This window comes from Rana temporaria, chromosome 2 (assembly GCF_905171775.1).
Source record: "Rana temporaria chromosome 2, aRanTem1.1, whole genome shotgun sequence".
Taxonomy (NCBI): Eukaryota; Metazoa; Chordata; class Amphibia; order Anura; family Ranidae; genus Rana; species Rana temporaria.
The window spans coordinates 340,164,294-340,178,178 of record NC_053490.1 but is presented as its reverse complement, the minus strand read 5'-3'; the positions used below and the strand labels follow the sequence as shown (position 1 = coordinate 340,178,178).

At 44.6% G+C, this 13,885-nt stretch overlaps 1 protein-coding gene across 1 annotated transcript in view; it reads left to right on the top strand.

Moving 5' to 3' along the window:
* The window catches only part of LOC120928430 (membrane cofactor protein-like), a 122,735-nt gene extending 109,126 nt beyond the window's left edge, over window positions 1-13,609 (top strand). The window contains exons 7-9 of the mRNA XM_040339536.1: window positions 5,655-5,678; window positions 8,405-8,428; window positions 13,150-13,609. Of these exons, the coding sequence (XP_040195470.1) occupies window positions 5,655-5,678; window positions 8,405-8,428; window positions 13,150-13,211 (110 nt within the window). The 3' untranslated portion in view covers window positions 13,212-13,609. The remainder of the gene's footprint in view (window positions 1-5,654; window positions 5,679-8,404; window positions 8,429-13,149) is intronic.
* The last annotated feature ends 276 nt before the right edge of the window (window positions 13,610-13,885 follow it).

Below are 13,885 nucleotides of genomic sequence, written 5' to 3'. Positions count from 1 at the left end.
TGCACTGTGACTCCCTCGGGGTTTGATCCCCACTACCCCCCCCCCCTTCCCGGCCCCCCCTTTTTTCGCCTCCCAGTTGGCCTGGGTTATGTGATGCGGAGCCACCGCAGGGGATGTATATGCTTCCCTGGAGGAAAACTGCCACGTGTGGGGTCAGGAGGTTGACATGGACTGTGGCGCCTGGTGGGGGGGGGGGACGGGAGAACCGTTGCTGCTGGAGACGCAGGGTCTGGTGGTGAGGAAACTGGCAACTGGCATCCCCAGGGTTTTGAGGCCTTAGTTCTGGGATGGGGGGCTCCCTCGCGGACGTGGGGGCTTTGTTGGGGGGGATTCCCGAGGGGCCTGAGAAGGAAAGTCTGGGGGCACCCCCTCTGGGGACCCCTGGGCGACACAGGGACGCTTCACTTTGCCATGGTCCCTCCTGAGGCTGCAGGACTTGACGCTGTGAAGAGGCAACCATGGATGTTATATAAGGGACCATTCATACCTACCTCTCGGCCTATTGCCCGGTCCCCGGGAGGGGGGCTGGCCTGGCATGGAGTTGGCGGGGTGGGGAGCGGGTTCTGGGTTGGAGAACCGGGCAGTATCTGTCACAGAGGGTTGGGGATTTTGATCTCATGGCCTTATGGGTAACGTAACGTCCCAATTGCATTGTTTGCACTGTTTGCATTGTTCTGTTCTCTGCACTTAAATGTTTTAGTTAATGAAAGTCCTGCAGTTATGGATACATATAGTATATGATGTCGGTTATAGATTTGACCTTTTTTCATAATACATGTTTTGGCCGGGGATGGGTGGAGAGGGTCGGGGACTCGCTCTCGATCTCTGTTTAGCCCACCTTCCCCACTTAGGACGACACTCGGTGCTCGGGATACTCCCGAAGAGTGTATACAGACGATTTTGGCTGCCTTAGTATTCTTTGTCTGGAGGCCCCACCTGGAGCCTGCCATCTGACTTTGCTTTCCTCCTCTATCTACTCTCCCTCTTCCTTTTCTACCCACTACCCAACCCTACCTTTCCCACTCCTCTTCCCCACTTCAATAGCCTCGGGCGTCGTGTACGCGGCCCAAACCTTAGCGCCGGTCAGCTATTCCTGATCCCCCACCTCTAAACCCCCCCCCCCTTTTGCTGCACGAGCATGGACATCCTTACCGTGATTTCGCTTAATGTGAAGGGCCTGAACACTCCCGAAAAAAGGCGTATGGTGTTACAAGACATGCGACGCATGGGAGCTGATGTCGTCCTCCTACAGGAAACGCACTTTAAAGAAAGTAGACTACCATTCTTGCAAAACAGATTTTACCCGATAGCACATCATTCTCAGTACTCAGAGGCCAAATCTAGGGGAGTGTCTATTTTGATCTCGGCGAGAGTGCCGTGGACACCCATGGATGCCCTGACGGACAGGGAGGGGCGCTTCCTCTTCCTGAAGGGCAAGGTAGGAGACAAGACGGTGACACTCGCTAACTTTTACGCCCCAAATGCCCAACAGGACGTCTTTCTTAGAAAACGGCTGAGACAGCTTGGCCGCTTCACAGAGGGCCAATTGATAGTGGGGGGGGACCTGAACGTCGCCCTAATTCCGACCGAAGACACATCCACGGGAACATCAGCCCTGATGCGTGACACTCTCAAACGGATTGACGCCTCCCTGCACAACATGCAATTAGTTGACGCCTGGCGGTTCCTACACCCTGGAGACAGGGATTACACCTTTTTTTTCTAAGCCCCACCAGATGTATTCGAGACTCGACTATTTTCTGCTACCCCACGGACAACTAGACGCGATTCGGGAGGTCACTATCGAGTCGATGACGTGGTCGGACCACGCCCCGATCACTCTGAAGTACTCAATTTTTGACAAGACGAGAGATCAGAGACCAGTATGGAGGTTGAATGAGAGTCTCCTACAGAATACCGAAGTTATGACAGAGGTGGTGAGAGAGCTGGGACACTACTTCTCCACCAACACAACACCTGACAGCGACGTGGGGGTAGTGTGGGAAGCCCATAAAGCGGTAGTACGTGGAATTTTGATCAAACACGGCGCGCGCCTCAAAAAAGAACGTATGGCACAACTGAACCTGCTTTTGGACAAATTACAGACATTAGAAACAACGCACAAGGTGACGCCGAACAGACAGTCAGGAGCAGAACTCGATGTTGTTCGCACTCAGATAACAGACCTATTACACTTTAAAGCCAAAGCGGCGCTGCAAACATGCCGACGTTTCACCTACGAGTCAGGTAATAAATGTGGTAGGCTGCTAGCCAACACTCTACGCGTGCGTCGCCTAGCCTCATACATACCACATGTGCTATCCCCAGGAGGACAGAAACAATCCATTCCCCAACAAATTACGCGAGAATTCCGCCGGTACTACAGCTCCCTTTATAATCTGACAAAGCCCCCTCCTACACAGGAAGGGATAAGAACATATATCTCCGAGTCCCTAATGCCCTCCCTGTCGTCTGAGGCGCGGGAAAGTCTGGAGGACCCCATTACCCCCCCTGAGATACAGGGGGCACTGAAGTCAGCCAAACCAGGTAAAGCCCCTGGCCCAGACGGCCTCACAGTGGCATACTACAGAACACTGTTCCCGTCAGTGGGCCAACATTTAGTGAGACTGTTCAACGAACTAGGCTCAGGGAAATCCTTTCATGTCACCACACTACAGGCTCAAATTTCCGTAATCCAAAAAGAAGGTAAGGACCCTACTAACTGCGGAAGCTACCGCCCCATCTCCCTCCTCAACACTGACCTCAAGCTGTACACCAACATTTTAGCCTCCAGGCTGCAGAGCCACCTCCCCCACTTAATACACTTGGATCAGGTGGGCTTTGTACCCACCAGGGAGGCCCGTGACAACACGGTAAAGGTACTTAACCTGCTACATATTGCCTCCTCCAGCAAAATACCTAGCCTGTTTATAGGGACGGATGCCGAAAAAGCGTTTGAGCGGGTAGACTGGCAGTTCATGATGTCCACTGTAGAACATGTGGTGTTGGGAGACAAAATGAGGAACTGGGTGGCGGCAATTTACAGGGGACCGACGGCGAGGGTTCGTGTGAACGGGGTGCTGTCGGAGGCTTTCCCCATTTCCAATGGGACGAGACAGGGGTGCCCCCTCTCACCCCTGCTCTTTGCACTTTCTCTTGAACTCTTCTTGTGCCATGTGCGCCAAAATCACGCAATCACGGGAATACAAGTCGCAGAAACACAGTACAAGGTCTCCGCCTACGCGGACGATCTACTCTTCACACTTACGAACCCAGACACGTCACTCCCAGCTCTCCTCTGAGAGTTTGGGGCTTACGGGAAGCTCTCAAACTTGAAGATCAACATGACAAAATTGGAGGCGATGGGGGTGGGGCTTCCACAGCACCAGCTCACACGGCTTAAAAATACTTTTAGATTCAAATGGACGGAGGTCGCATTAAAATACCTAGGCACGCACATCCCCCCCCCTCGCTATCACAACTGTATAAGCTGAACTTTCCCCCCCTTCTGGCAGAGGTCCGGAAGCTGCTGTCGCAGTGGACGGAAGGCCTTCACTCCTGGCTAGGTAGATGCAATATCCTAAAAATGACCATACTACCGAAATTTTTATACCTCCTACAGGCGATCCCGATTCGCATACCGGGAGACTACTTCCGTCAATTACACTCAATATTTTCCCACTTCTTATGGGCAGGGAAAAAGTCCAGACTCCGAAGAGAGGTACTCTCTCTCCCCAAGCTAAATGGCGGCCTTGCATTACCGGACGTACGAACCTACTACCATGCGGCACATCTGGTCAGGCTGATTGACTGGTGCAGGCATGGACACATTAAGCTCTGGACACAGGTGGAACAAAGTCAGTGTAGGACTCCTCTCCGACGTGCCCCTTGGTGCCACGCATCACTCCCCACGCATACCTCACGACATCCCTTGATAGGACAGACGACTAGAGTGTGTGCAGACCTCTTTGAAAAGTTCTCCCTCTCGTCGCGGAACTCCCCACTGAGACCGATTATTGGCCATCCCCTTTTTGAACCAGGAACCCACGACGGGAGATTTCTCGACCTGGCGAGGGCTGATTTATTCCAGGCATCTCATTTTAGTGCAGGGGGAGGTGGAAATCAGCGGCAGAACTGATGGACCCTGAAGGCATATTCCGCCTTGACTTCCTGAGAACACAACAATTACGCCACTTCTTGAACAGCATACCGGTACCTCAGACCGATCAAATACCGTTGACGACCTTGGAAGACATATGTAATACCTCTGGGGTAATCCCCCACACCCTGTCCCAGATGTACACGTTACTGAACACACCGCCAGGGGACTACCAGATCCCAGCCCTAGCCAGGTGGGAGGAGGACTTGGGGACACATTTCTCAGCCACCAAAAAGCAAAACATAGTTCGCTTCACACATAAATCGTTGGTCTGCGCCAGAACGCAAGAAACAAACTATGAAATACTTACGCGGTGGTATAGGACCCCCGACTTGTTGAGTAAACTATTTCCTGACACCACAGCTACCTGTTGGAGATGACAACAGGATAGAGGCACCATGCTGCATATTTTCTGGTCGTGCCCGCGGCTTGGGGACTTCTGGAGTGAGGTACGTCGGGTCACCCAGCAATTTACGGGCAGTGTGGTCCCAAATGACCCGGCATACTTCCTCCTACATGCTAACGACTTATCACCTAGAGTATATAAAAAAATCGGTTGTGCGCCACCTTTTGGACGCTGCCAAGGCCTGCGTGCCTCTCCTCTGGAAGTCCCCTCGTCCGCCAACTGTGGCTATGTGGTTAAACAAGGTGGATGAGATCAGCCGTATGGAAGATCTAGTCCTTTCCAGCCAACAGCTAAGGGAAACATACTCAGACACATGGCAACTGTACAACATTTTTAGATTTTCAGAGGAGGGACAGAGACTCAGGGAAACGGACGACCACCAGGCGACTCGACCGGTAGTAGGGAGACCCCCAGCAGTCCGGATGACCTGATCCCCCAGGAAACAAAACAGGAACCAAACACTTCACTACGCCCTTAAGGGCGCCTTTGGGGCTTGCCCTGCTCGTGCAGCTCCCCCCCCCCCAACTCTTACCTAACCTTTACTTAACCTCTATCTACTCTTTCTTTTATCCTTTTTCTTCCCTACTCTAATCTTCACTAGAAAATGGAAAATGGGTCGGGAAGCCGCCCCGTGGGGGCCTGGTTCACGGGACTCGAAGACAGAACGAGAGATTTCGGTCTCAGACTAGTAAGCTGAAGGATGTTTTTTTTTTCTGCCTGTATATGTGACTGTACAATCTTGCTGTTTCACATCTGATTCAGGGTAATGTTATTCCCGAATGTTATGTTTGCTTGGTCTTGGTCCACACGGATCGGCTTTTTTGATGATAAATAAAAAAAAAAAAAAATGGGGTTGAAACAGGTGGTGAGGATCGCATCTCTTTCCTCACCGCCTGCCGTTAGCTTCGGGCTTTAGAGGCAACGATTTTACAGTCGGTCAAACATCCTGTTTATTATGTGCCTTTATATTTTGAGATTTTTTGTACTGAATTTCTTTGTTGGACTTTTGTAGAGCTATGTAAGGAATCACGTTCTCTTTATTTTGTAACTCACATTATTAATTTTTTTCATTTCTTTTATGTCTTTTAGAGAACAATGTTGCAGAAGTTATGGGTAAGAAAACAAATTTGTTAAGTAATTCCCTAGACTTTACTCTGCTGTTTAAGTATGATAGTGAATGTCTTGGGTGAATTTGTTTGAGAGTTGATTTTCGCGCCAATAGAGTGTATGTGGAACATAAAAACTTATTAAATAAAATAAAAAAATTAATATATATGAATATATATTAAAAAGCTGCTCCCCTAAAAATATATGAGGACAATCCCTCATTAAATTTAGTGAATGTGTGATATGTAGGGGGCGCTAGTGACACAAAAAATTCCTTTAAAGTGATAGCAATTACAAATATATGTGATAACAATTAAAAATAAACAACAACTAATTGATCAGAGCTAATTAGCAAAGACACAGTTGAATCAATAATTGAAAAAATAAGATTCACAAGGGAACCTCTGATTGAAAAGAGATGTGCTCCCAACACCTTAAAACAAGAAATATTTCTTAAGTGATAATGATAATGTCCATATATATAGTGGTAGTGAGCCACTTGGATAACAATGGAGTGAATCTTGCAGTGGACCAGAAGAAAAAACGTGCAATCCTCTCATATACTGCAGTGCTTAAAAATCCTTCCACCAATTCCGCAGAAACGACACCCAAAAGTGAATAAATATATGCGCTTACCACAGCGCTTTGACTCCTTTAACTAAAAAGAAAGTCAAACACGCTTGTGCAGTTCTGAATGTCTGCAAACATATAGTGCGTTCTCCAGTAGTTGACACAGGCAAATCTTCTCCCAATATTCTCAGAAATGAAATGAAAAACTCCATAGTGCAACCGGTTTTTAATATAAAATATTAAAACAAAACATGGGCCAAATGGCCACTTACATTAAAAGGTGCCCATCCCGGCACTGGGTCTGCGGGCCTTTAAATGGGGAGGTGGAACCTCAATTTGCATGCGGTGTGTGTCTCCTCTTGCCTCGCCAGCTCACAAGAGTCGGATGATGGGGGCAGATAAAAAACGTGACCAGGCTACGCCGCCGACGATCGTTTCGTGTAAACGTCTTCAGGGGGGCGTGCCTGGTCACTGGGGTCACGTTTATTTATTTAGAAGCGAGCGGAAGTGCTCCGCTTGATTGACATGCTACCTGGCCAATGACAGCTCAGTTGCGGTCTGGAAAAGACCCGGAAGTAGCCGAAACAAATGGACATATGCTGGAGCCAATTACACTGCAGCATCGAAACACTGTGGGCCGGAAGTACTCCGCTTGATTGACAAGCTGACTGGCCAATAACAGCTCAGTTGCGGTCTGAAGGAGACCCGGAAGTCGCTGAAACTAATGGGCAGACGCTGGAGCCAATTACAGCGCAGCATCGCAACACTGTGGGCCGGATGGAGAGGAAGAGTGATGGACACAGAATCTAGCCAATCACAGCGCAGTCCCAGTGTTGGCTTCGGCACTTACATATGAGAATTGATTAATTGTAGCATCACTCTCTATTCTTCAACACTTAAATTCTTAATGATGACCACATTTATTTCTACATCTTTATTTAAGAAGGAAATGTAGTTTAGATATAAAGAGTGATTAAATTAAAAAATTAAAAAATTAAAATAATGGGATATAATGAATATTGTAGAACTGTCTTCTCAAAAAACGCCACAAGATGGCACCCTATATTTATTTGGAAGAGAACATCTAATCAATGGGAAATTGATATTTATTCAATATGAAAAAGAGAACAAAAAATTCCTCAGATGTTTTAATATCAGAGGGAAGATAATTAGATATAAAATGGCTAATTTAATCCCCAAGGGAAAGAAATATACAATATATATGTGGTATTATTCACATAGCTATATTATATAAATGTACAGAATATATTGAGGGGCCCCACCCAAAAGCTAAAAATGTCTATAGACTGACTCACAAAGGAAATGTGGTAAATCTGGACAACTGGTATCACAAAACAAAAAAATGTATGAAAAAGACGGACGTATTTTGGACTGTAAATATATCAAGAAAGGGGCATACACAAAGCTCAGTCGTTGGATAAAAAGCAGTTGAGATCAAGTTCGATGTTAAGGCCCAAGGGCTGCATGCTTCTGAGCTTGTGTATCCATATGGTCTCATTCTGAGAGATGGCTCTTCTCATATGAGTGCCCCGCCAGTGGTTCGATATCTTGTCAATTCCATAGAATTGGCAAAGAGATGGATCACTTTGGTGATATTTTTCAAAATGTCTTGAAACACTATGGTTCGGAAATTTCTTTTTAATATTTGCCAAATGTTCATTTATCCTCACTCTGAGTTTACGAGTAGTACGACCTACGTATTGGAGCGAACACGGGCACTCCAGGACGTAGGTAACATGATCAGAATTGCAAGTGATCAGTGGTTTGATTTTGAACTTATCTTTGGTTACATTAGACTGGAAATGTGTTCGTTTCTTTGTGGCTCCAGGTTTTCTTGTAATCTGGCAGGCATTACAGCGTGTGCAATGGTGGAAACCAGAGCCATCTAGGAAGGTACTCAATTTTTTGGGGGGATCTGGTACATTTTTGGCTATCCGATTTATAAGCCCCGGCGCTCTTCTATATATGAATTTTGGTTTTGATGTGATTGATGTCATCCTGTTTATTATGTGCCTTTATATTTTGAGATTTTTTGTACTGAATTTCTTTGTTGGACTTTTGTAGAGCTATGTAAGGAATCACGTTCTCTTTATTTTGTAACTCACATTATTAATTTTTTTCATTTCTTTTATGTCTTTTAGAGAACAATGTTGCAGAAGTTATGGGTAAGAAAACAAATTTGTTAAGTAATTCCCTAGACTTTACTCTGCTGTTTAAGTATGATAGTGAATGTCTTGGGTGAATTTGAATGGTTTTGTACAGATATTTTCTCTTTATAACAATGACTAGAAAATGTTTTAAAAATACTTTACTTTTTTGTCAGTTAAATCTTGCATGTGAATAAATATAAAGCTCAATAAATTACACTGAACTTTAAACTCACAAATGAAGTAGTGAGAGTATTGACTTGACCCTTTTTGTCAGTTCCGTCTGAAGTTTCAGTCAGGCAAAGGCAAGCTCCCAGGCAAGTTTTGTCTGTGCTGTCTTTTAAAGTGGTTCTACACCCTGTAAGACCACTTTTACCTACAGGTAAGCCTAGATTAAGGCTTACCTGTAGGTGCTGGAAATATCTCCTAAACCTCCAAGGTTTAGGAGATATTTACAATAGAAATGTGCGCCGATAACTGTGGCGCATGCGCTGTAGACAACTGCACAAGCGCACTTTAGAAACGGCGATGGTGACGTTTCTAAAGGAGGTCATGCCGTGACTGGCAGCTCCCGTGCACATGTGCGGGAGTGACAGCATAGTGGCTCCGGCCAATCGCATCGTCGGAGCCACGATATCCGGAAGTAACGCCGGCCGCTGCTGTTTCAGGCACCACAGCAGGGGCTTCGATCCCAGGCGAGTATTACATAATAAGCTAGTATGCTATGAATACAAGCTCATTATGACTTTGTCTTGCAGGTGTTAGTGTTTTGTTTTCTTCTAAAGTGGGTTTACAACCCACTTTAAGTACTCATAGTATGCTGGGAATCCTGTGGGAAACAGGCAATTGTAACAGTACGTAGCCAGCAAATAGGCAGATCTTATAAAATGCAGGAAACACATTTTTTTTACGTTTTATGTGGGAAGAACTGGGCAATAGTTGCAATTTTTGGAAAACAAAAAAGCAATTCTGAAAAATGAGCAACAGAAAAGTACACATTATGATATGCAAACAACAAACTGCCAGTCCTTACAATGTGCCATGTTTAGTGCAGTGTCCAACCTCATGTTCCCAGCTTAGACTCTTTTTTTGGGTTAAAAGGTTAAAAATTGTTTGAAAGTTTCCTAATGCTGCGTACACACGATCATTTTTCGGGTTCTAAAAAATTAAGTTTTTTTTAATGTCATTAAAAACGATCGTGTGTGGGCTTCAGAGCATTTTTCGGGTTCTGAAAAACGGGCAACATTTTTTCCAAATATGCTCTATTTTTTCACAACGTTTTTAACGTTGTCATTTTTCGGGTTGTAAAAAATGGTTGTGTGTGGGCTTGAACGACGTGAAAAATCCGTGCATGCTCAGAAGCAAGTTATGAGACGGGAGCGCTCGTTCTGGTAAAACTACCGATTTTAATGGAGTAAGCACATTCATCACGCTGTAACAGAAGACAGAAAACCGCGAATCGTCTTTTAATAACACAAAATCAGCTAAAGCAGCCCAAAGGGTGGCGTCATCCAAATGGAACTTCCCCTTTATAGTGCCGTCGTACGTGTTGTACATAACCGCGCTTTGCTAGAGCATTTTTTTTTTCACGATCGTGTGTAGGCAAGACCGTTTTAATGATCAAGTTGAAAAAAACATTGTTTTTTCTAGAACCTGAAAAACGTCGTTTTTTTACAACCCGAAAAATGATCGTGTGTACGCGGCATAATACTCAGAGGTCATTTAAAGCCTGTTGCACTCAAAAATTACCTTCATTTTGCTGTCTCTCATCTTCGAAGCATTTTACCATCAAGGCAAAAATACACTGAAATATCCAGTTTTTCTCTAAGGCCCTCGTACACACGACCCAACATGTCCGATGAAAACGGTCCGCGGACCATTTTCATCGGACATGTCCGCTGGGATCATTTGGTCTGATGGCTGTACACACCATCAGACCAAATTCCCCGCGGACAGGATACGCGGTGACGTGGCGGCGTCAATGACGCGGCGACGTACGCGACCCCGGAAGTTCAATGCTTCCACGCATGCGTCGAACATGGTTCCAGCGGACATGTTTCTTAGCATGCTAAGAAACATTCGTCCGCTGGAAACCTGTCCACTAGGCCGGGAGTCCGGTCGGCCCTACACACGACCGAACATGTCCGCGGACCAGTTTCAGCAGACATGTTCGGTCATGTGTACGAGGCCTCAAACATTTGAAAAGTTACTGTACAAATTAGTTTCCTCACCGCCTGCCAGTAGCCTCTGGAGGTTAGCCTCGGGGCTTCAGAGGCAGGGCGATTTAGACACATGTCTAAATTTCCTCATAGGGCCCTTTCACACAAGCTGTCCAATCAGGTCCACCTGTCAGTTTTTCAGGCTGACCTGATCGGATCCTCCAGTCTTCCCTACGGAGCGGCGGAATGTCAGCGGTGACATGTCCGCTGACATCAGCCTCTATCAGGTCCTGCCTGCAAAAAACAGTTGTGTCTGTGTTTTTTTACACACTTTTTCTTTATGGGGGAGACACTGTACTCGCCGATCTCCCGGCCAGCAGCTGCGGGGAATGCTGCTTGTAGAGTTGCATGGAGGGGCCGCCGGGGATCGGTGAGTGAGGGGGGGCGAACAGTGCAATTGCCTGCTGGAGTGGCAGCGGAGGGAGCCGGCAACCGCAGTGAATCCACGGAGATCTTAGCTGGCAGGGGGGCGCTGATGCTGGGAGGTGGAAATTAGTGCTGGGGGACAGCTGTAGTAGGCCGAGGACAGTATGTGGGGGACAGAGCAGGCATTTTAGGCAGTGCAGGAGGGGAGGAAGCAGCGTGTGATTGGTAGAGAGGTGGCTGGGGGGGGGGGTCATTTTAGCTGAATAACTCTGATCAGCGGCTTGTTAGTCACTAATCAGAGTTATTTTTTTTATTCAGCAGAGTCTGAAGTGACCATGAGCTTATAACAGAGGAATGTAGGTCCATACAGCGTTTAGACTTGGCCACCTGCAGGCAGTTCTGTAGGTCTGTACTGCGTATGGACCTGGCAGTGAAATGGTTAATGTTCCAAAAGGACAATTTCTTAGGATTAAAAGGAAGAGAAAGCGTCCTTGATGCCCAATTAGGTGCAAGAGACTTGGTCACTGGAGCAAACTTGTCTTCTAACCAACATACTGGAGCTTTGAGCAATTCCAGCAGTGAGGCTGCAAGTGGGCATGGTTGACCCTCCTTTCCACTTACAGTAGCTGCTGCATTCTCATCCTAGGCTTATACTCGAGTCAATAAGTTTTCCCAGTTTTTGTGGTAAAAGTAGGTGCCTCGGCTTATAGCCGGGTCAGCTTATACTCGAGTATATACGGTAATCAATCTAAACAAATTATTAGTATACACAAACGGTAAAAAGGAAAGTTCTGAAAATTTGCTAGTCTGTTTATTTAGACGGGAGAGACAGACATTCAAACAGACATAAAAATGCTTACCGTTTTTGGAGTTAGACTTGTCTGGTTCAGCTCTGATTCCGCACATAAAATCACAAATCGCCCAAACGTTAAAAGTCCTCACATGAGGCACCATCTGTTGTGGCTAACTCTAGTACCTCACTTAAATGATTAATGATACATAAAATAAGTGATTAAAACCTTTTGCCTATATAAGAATCAACCAATGCAGTTGCAGCTATTACGGATCGAATTAAAAATGGATGATAACTGTGAGAAAAGCATAACAATTACATTTTTTTAAACTTGCTATTGTACAGAAAATAAACTTGTGTTAATCATATGTTACCAACTATAATGCAGATGATACAACCTTAAAAAGCAGTGATGTTACAAATACAGTGTTGACAAAGACAAAATACAGAAAGAGGAAGTTACACACAAAGAAAGTAAAGGAAATACAGTAATGGAATACAATACCCAGAGACCTTACATTGCCATGCTTGCAGGGAGCCACATAGAGAGGGAACATAACATCAAAACTCCCATTGTTTTCTCTCTCTCTTTCTATGTGTGGCTCCCTGCAAGCATGGTAACGTATTTGTAACATCACTGCTTTTAAGGTTGTATCATCTGCATTATAGTTAGTTAAAATATCTTTATGCAATTTCCACAGCACAGTCTTGGTCATTAGAATTCCCTTTTTTTATTTCAAATTCTAAAAATAACCTCACTTTTTCATGTTCCAGTTTTGTAGTTTGTACCAGGCTTTACTTAAAATGTGTTTTCATGTAGACATGTGTTTTTATGTTCTGTTGAGAATGAAGTTTTATTCGCAAATTCATAGCTTTTTTTTTTTAACTTATGATATACCTGGTTAGTTTTCAACTTAGTAATGTTCAATTTGGCTTCAAATCGGGGCGTATAGAACGAGCCAAATACTCTGGTGTGCTAAAAGAAATCTGTCATGAAAGAAATGTGTATGCTGTTGTAACTGATCTACTGAAAAATGCAAGTTGCTCAACATTTTCTGAGTAAATTACCTTTAAAAAACAAGTATAAAGTTCAAGGCCTAACTGGCTGTGTATGCTTATTTTGGGAAAATTATTAGGAAAGAAGCATTTTATGAAGGAGCTTGTGAATGCCTGCACATGCATTTTTCCTATGACGGGTTTCTTTTCACATTGTATATCATGTCTTACTTGTTTATCTGTTAAATACAGTAGTGATCAAACCATCTTAGTTTGTTCAAGTGTGCAGCCCTTTTTTTGGGGGGGGGGAGGGTGGTTTTAAATATACAGTTATGTAATTGTACTTTTTTTTTTTCTCTCTAAAGGAAATATCATTGTTATCCTCACAATGATCTTTATGGGACATGTATTAAGTCATCGCTTCTGAGATGTAAATCGCAAAAGAATATTCCTTAAGATGAGATGTCTACTGTTGCACTAAAACCTGCCTGATGTGAAGTGCCTATGAAATGCCTTGATATTCTTATGATTAATTGCACTAAGTTTATGTTAATGGAGTTATCTTGGTAAAGTACTTCAAAAGGTTTATGCAATATTTAACCACAGATTTCAGATTTTTTATTTTTTGTTATGCTCATTTTGCACTTTGGAGTATTAAATTGTGCCTTCTATCATGTTTGTAAACTAAAAAACATACTCCTAGACTCACATTATTGATAGTGTAAGAAGCTTGGGCCTAAAATATTTATTTGCAAATAACTGTAAATGCTGGTAGGGGTTCTATGTATAAACTATGTAGAATTATATTGTAGGTGACCAAACTCAGACTTTGCGTTTTTGGTAATGTTCATTATACAGTTTGTTACTGTAACAAGCAGTAATGCATAAAACCAAGTAAGTTGGCTTGTTATGCCGTTCATTTTAGATTGCACCCCAATACACATAGTCAGCCTGCAACAAGGCACATGAGATTTAGTGCACGATACACAGATGTGAAGCATATGTGTATTTGATTGCGCTGCATTGGAAATAATTGTTGCAAATTGAAAATTTCAAAATAGGCTGTCTTGCCGCATTGGACATTAATGCACTTTGACACGC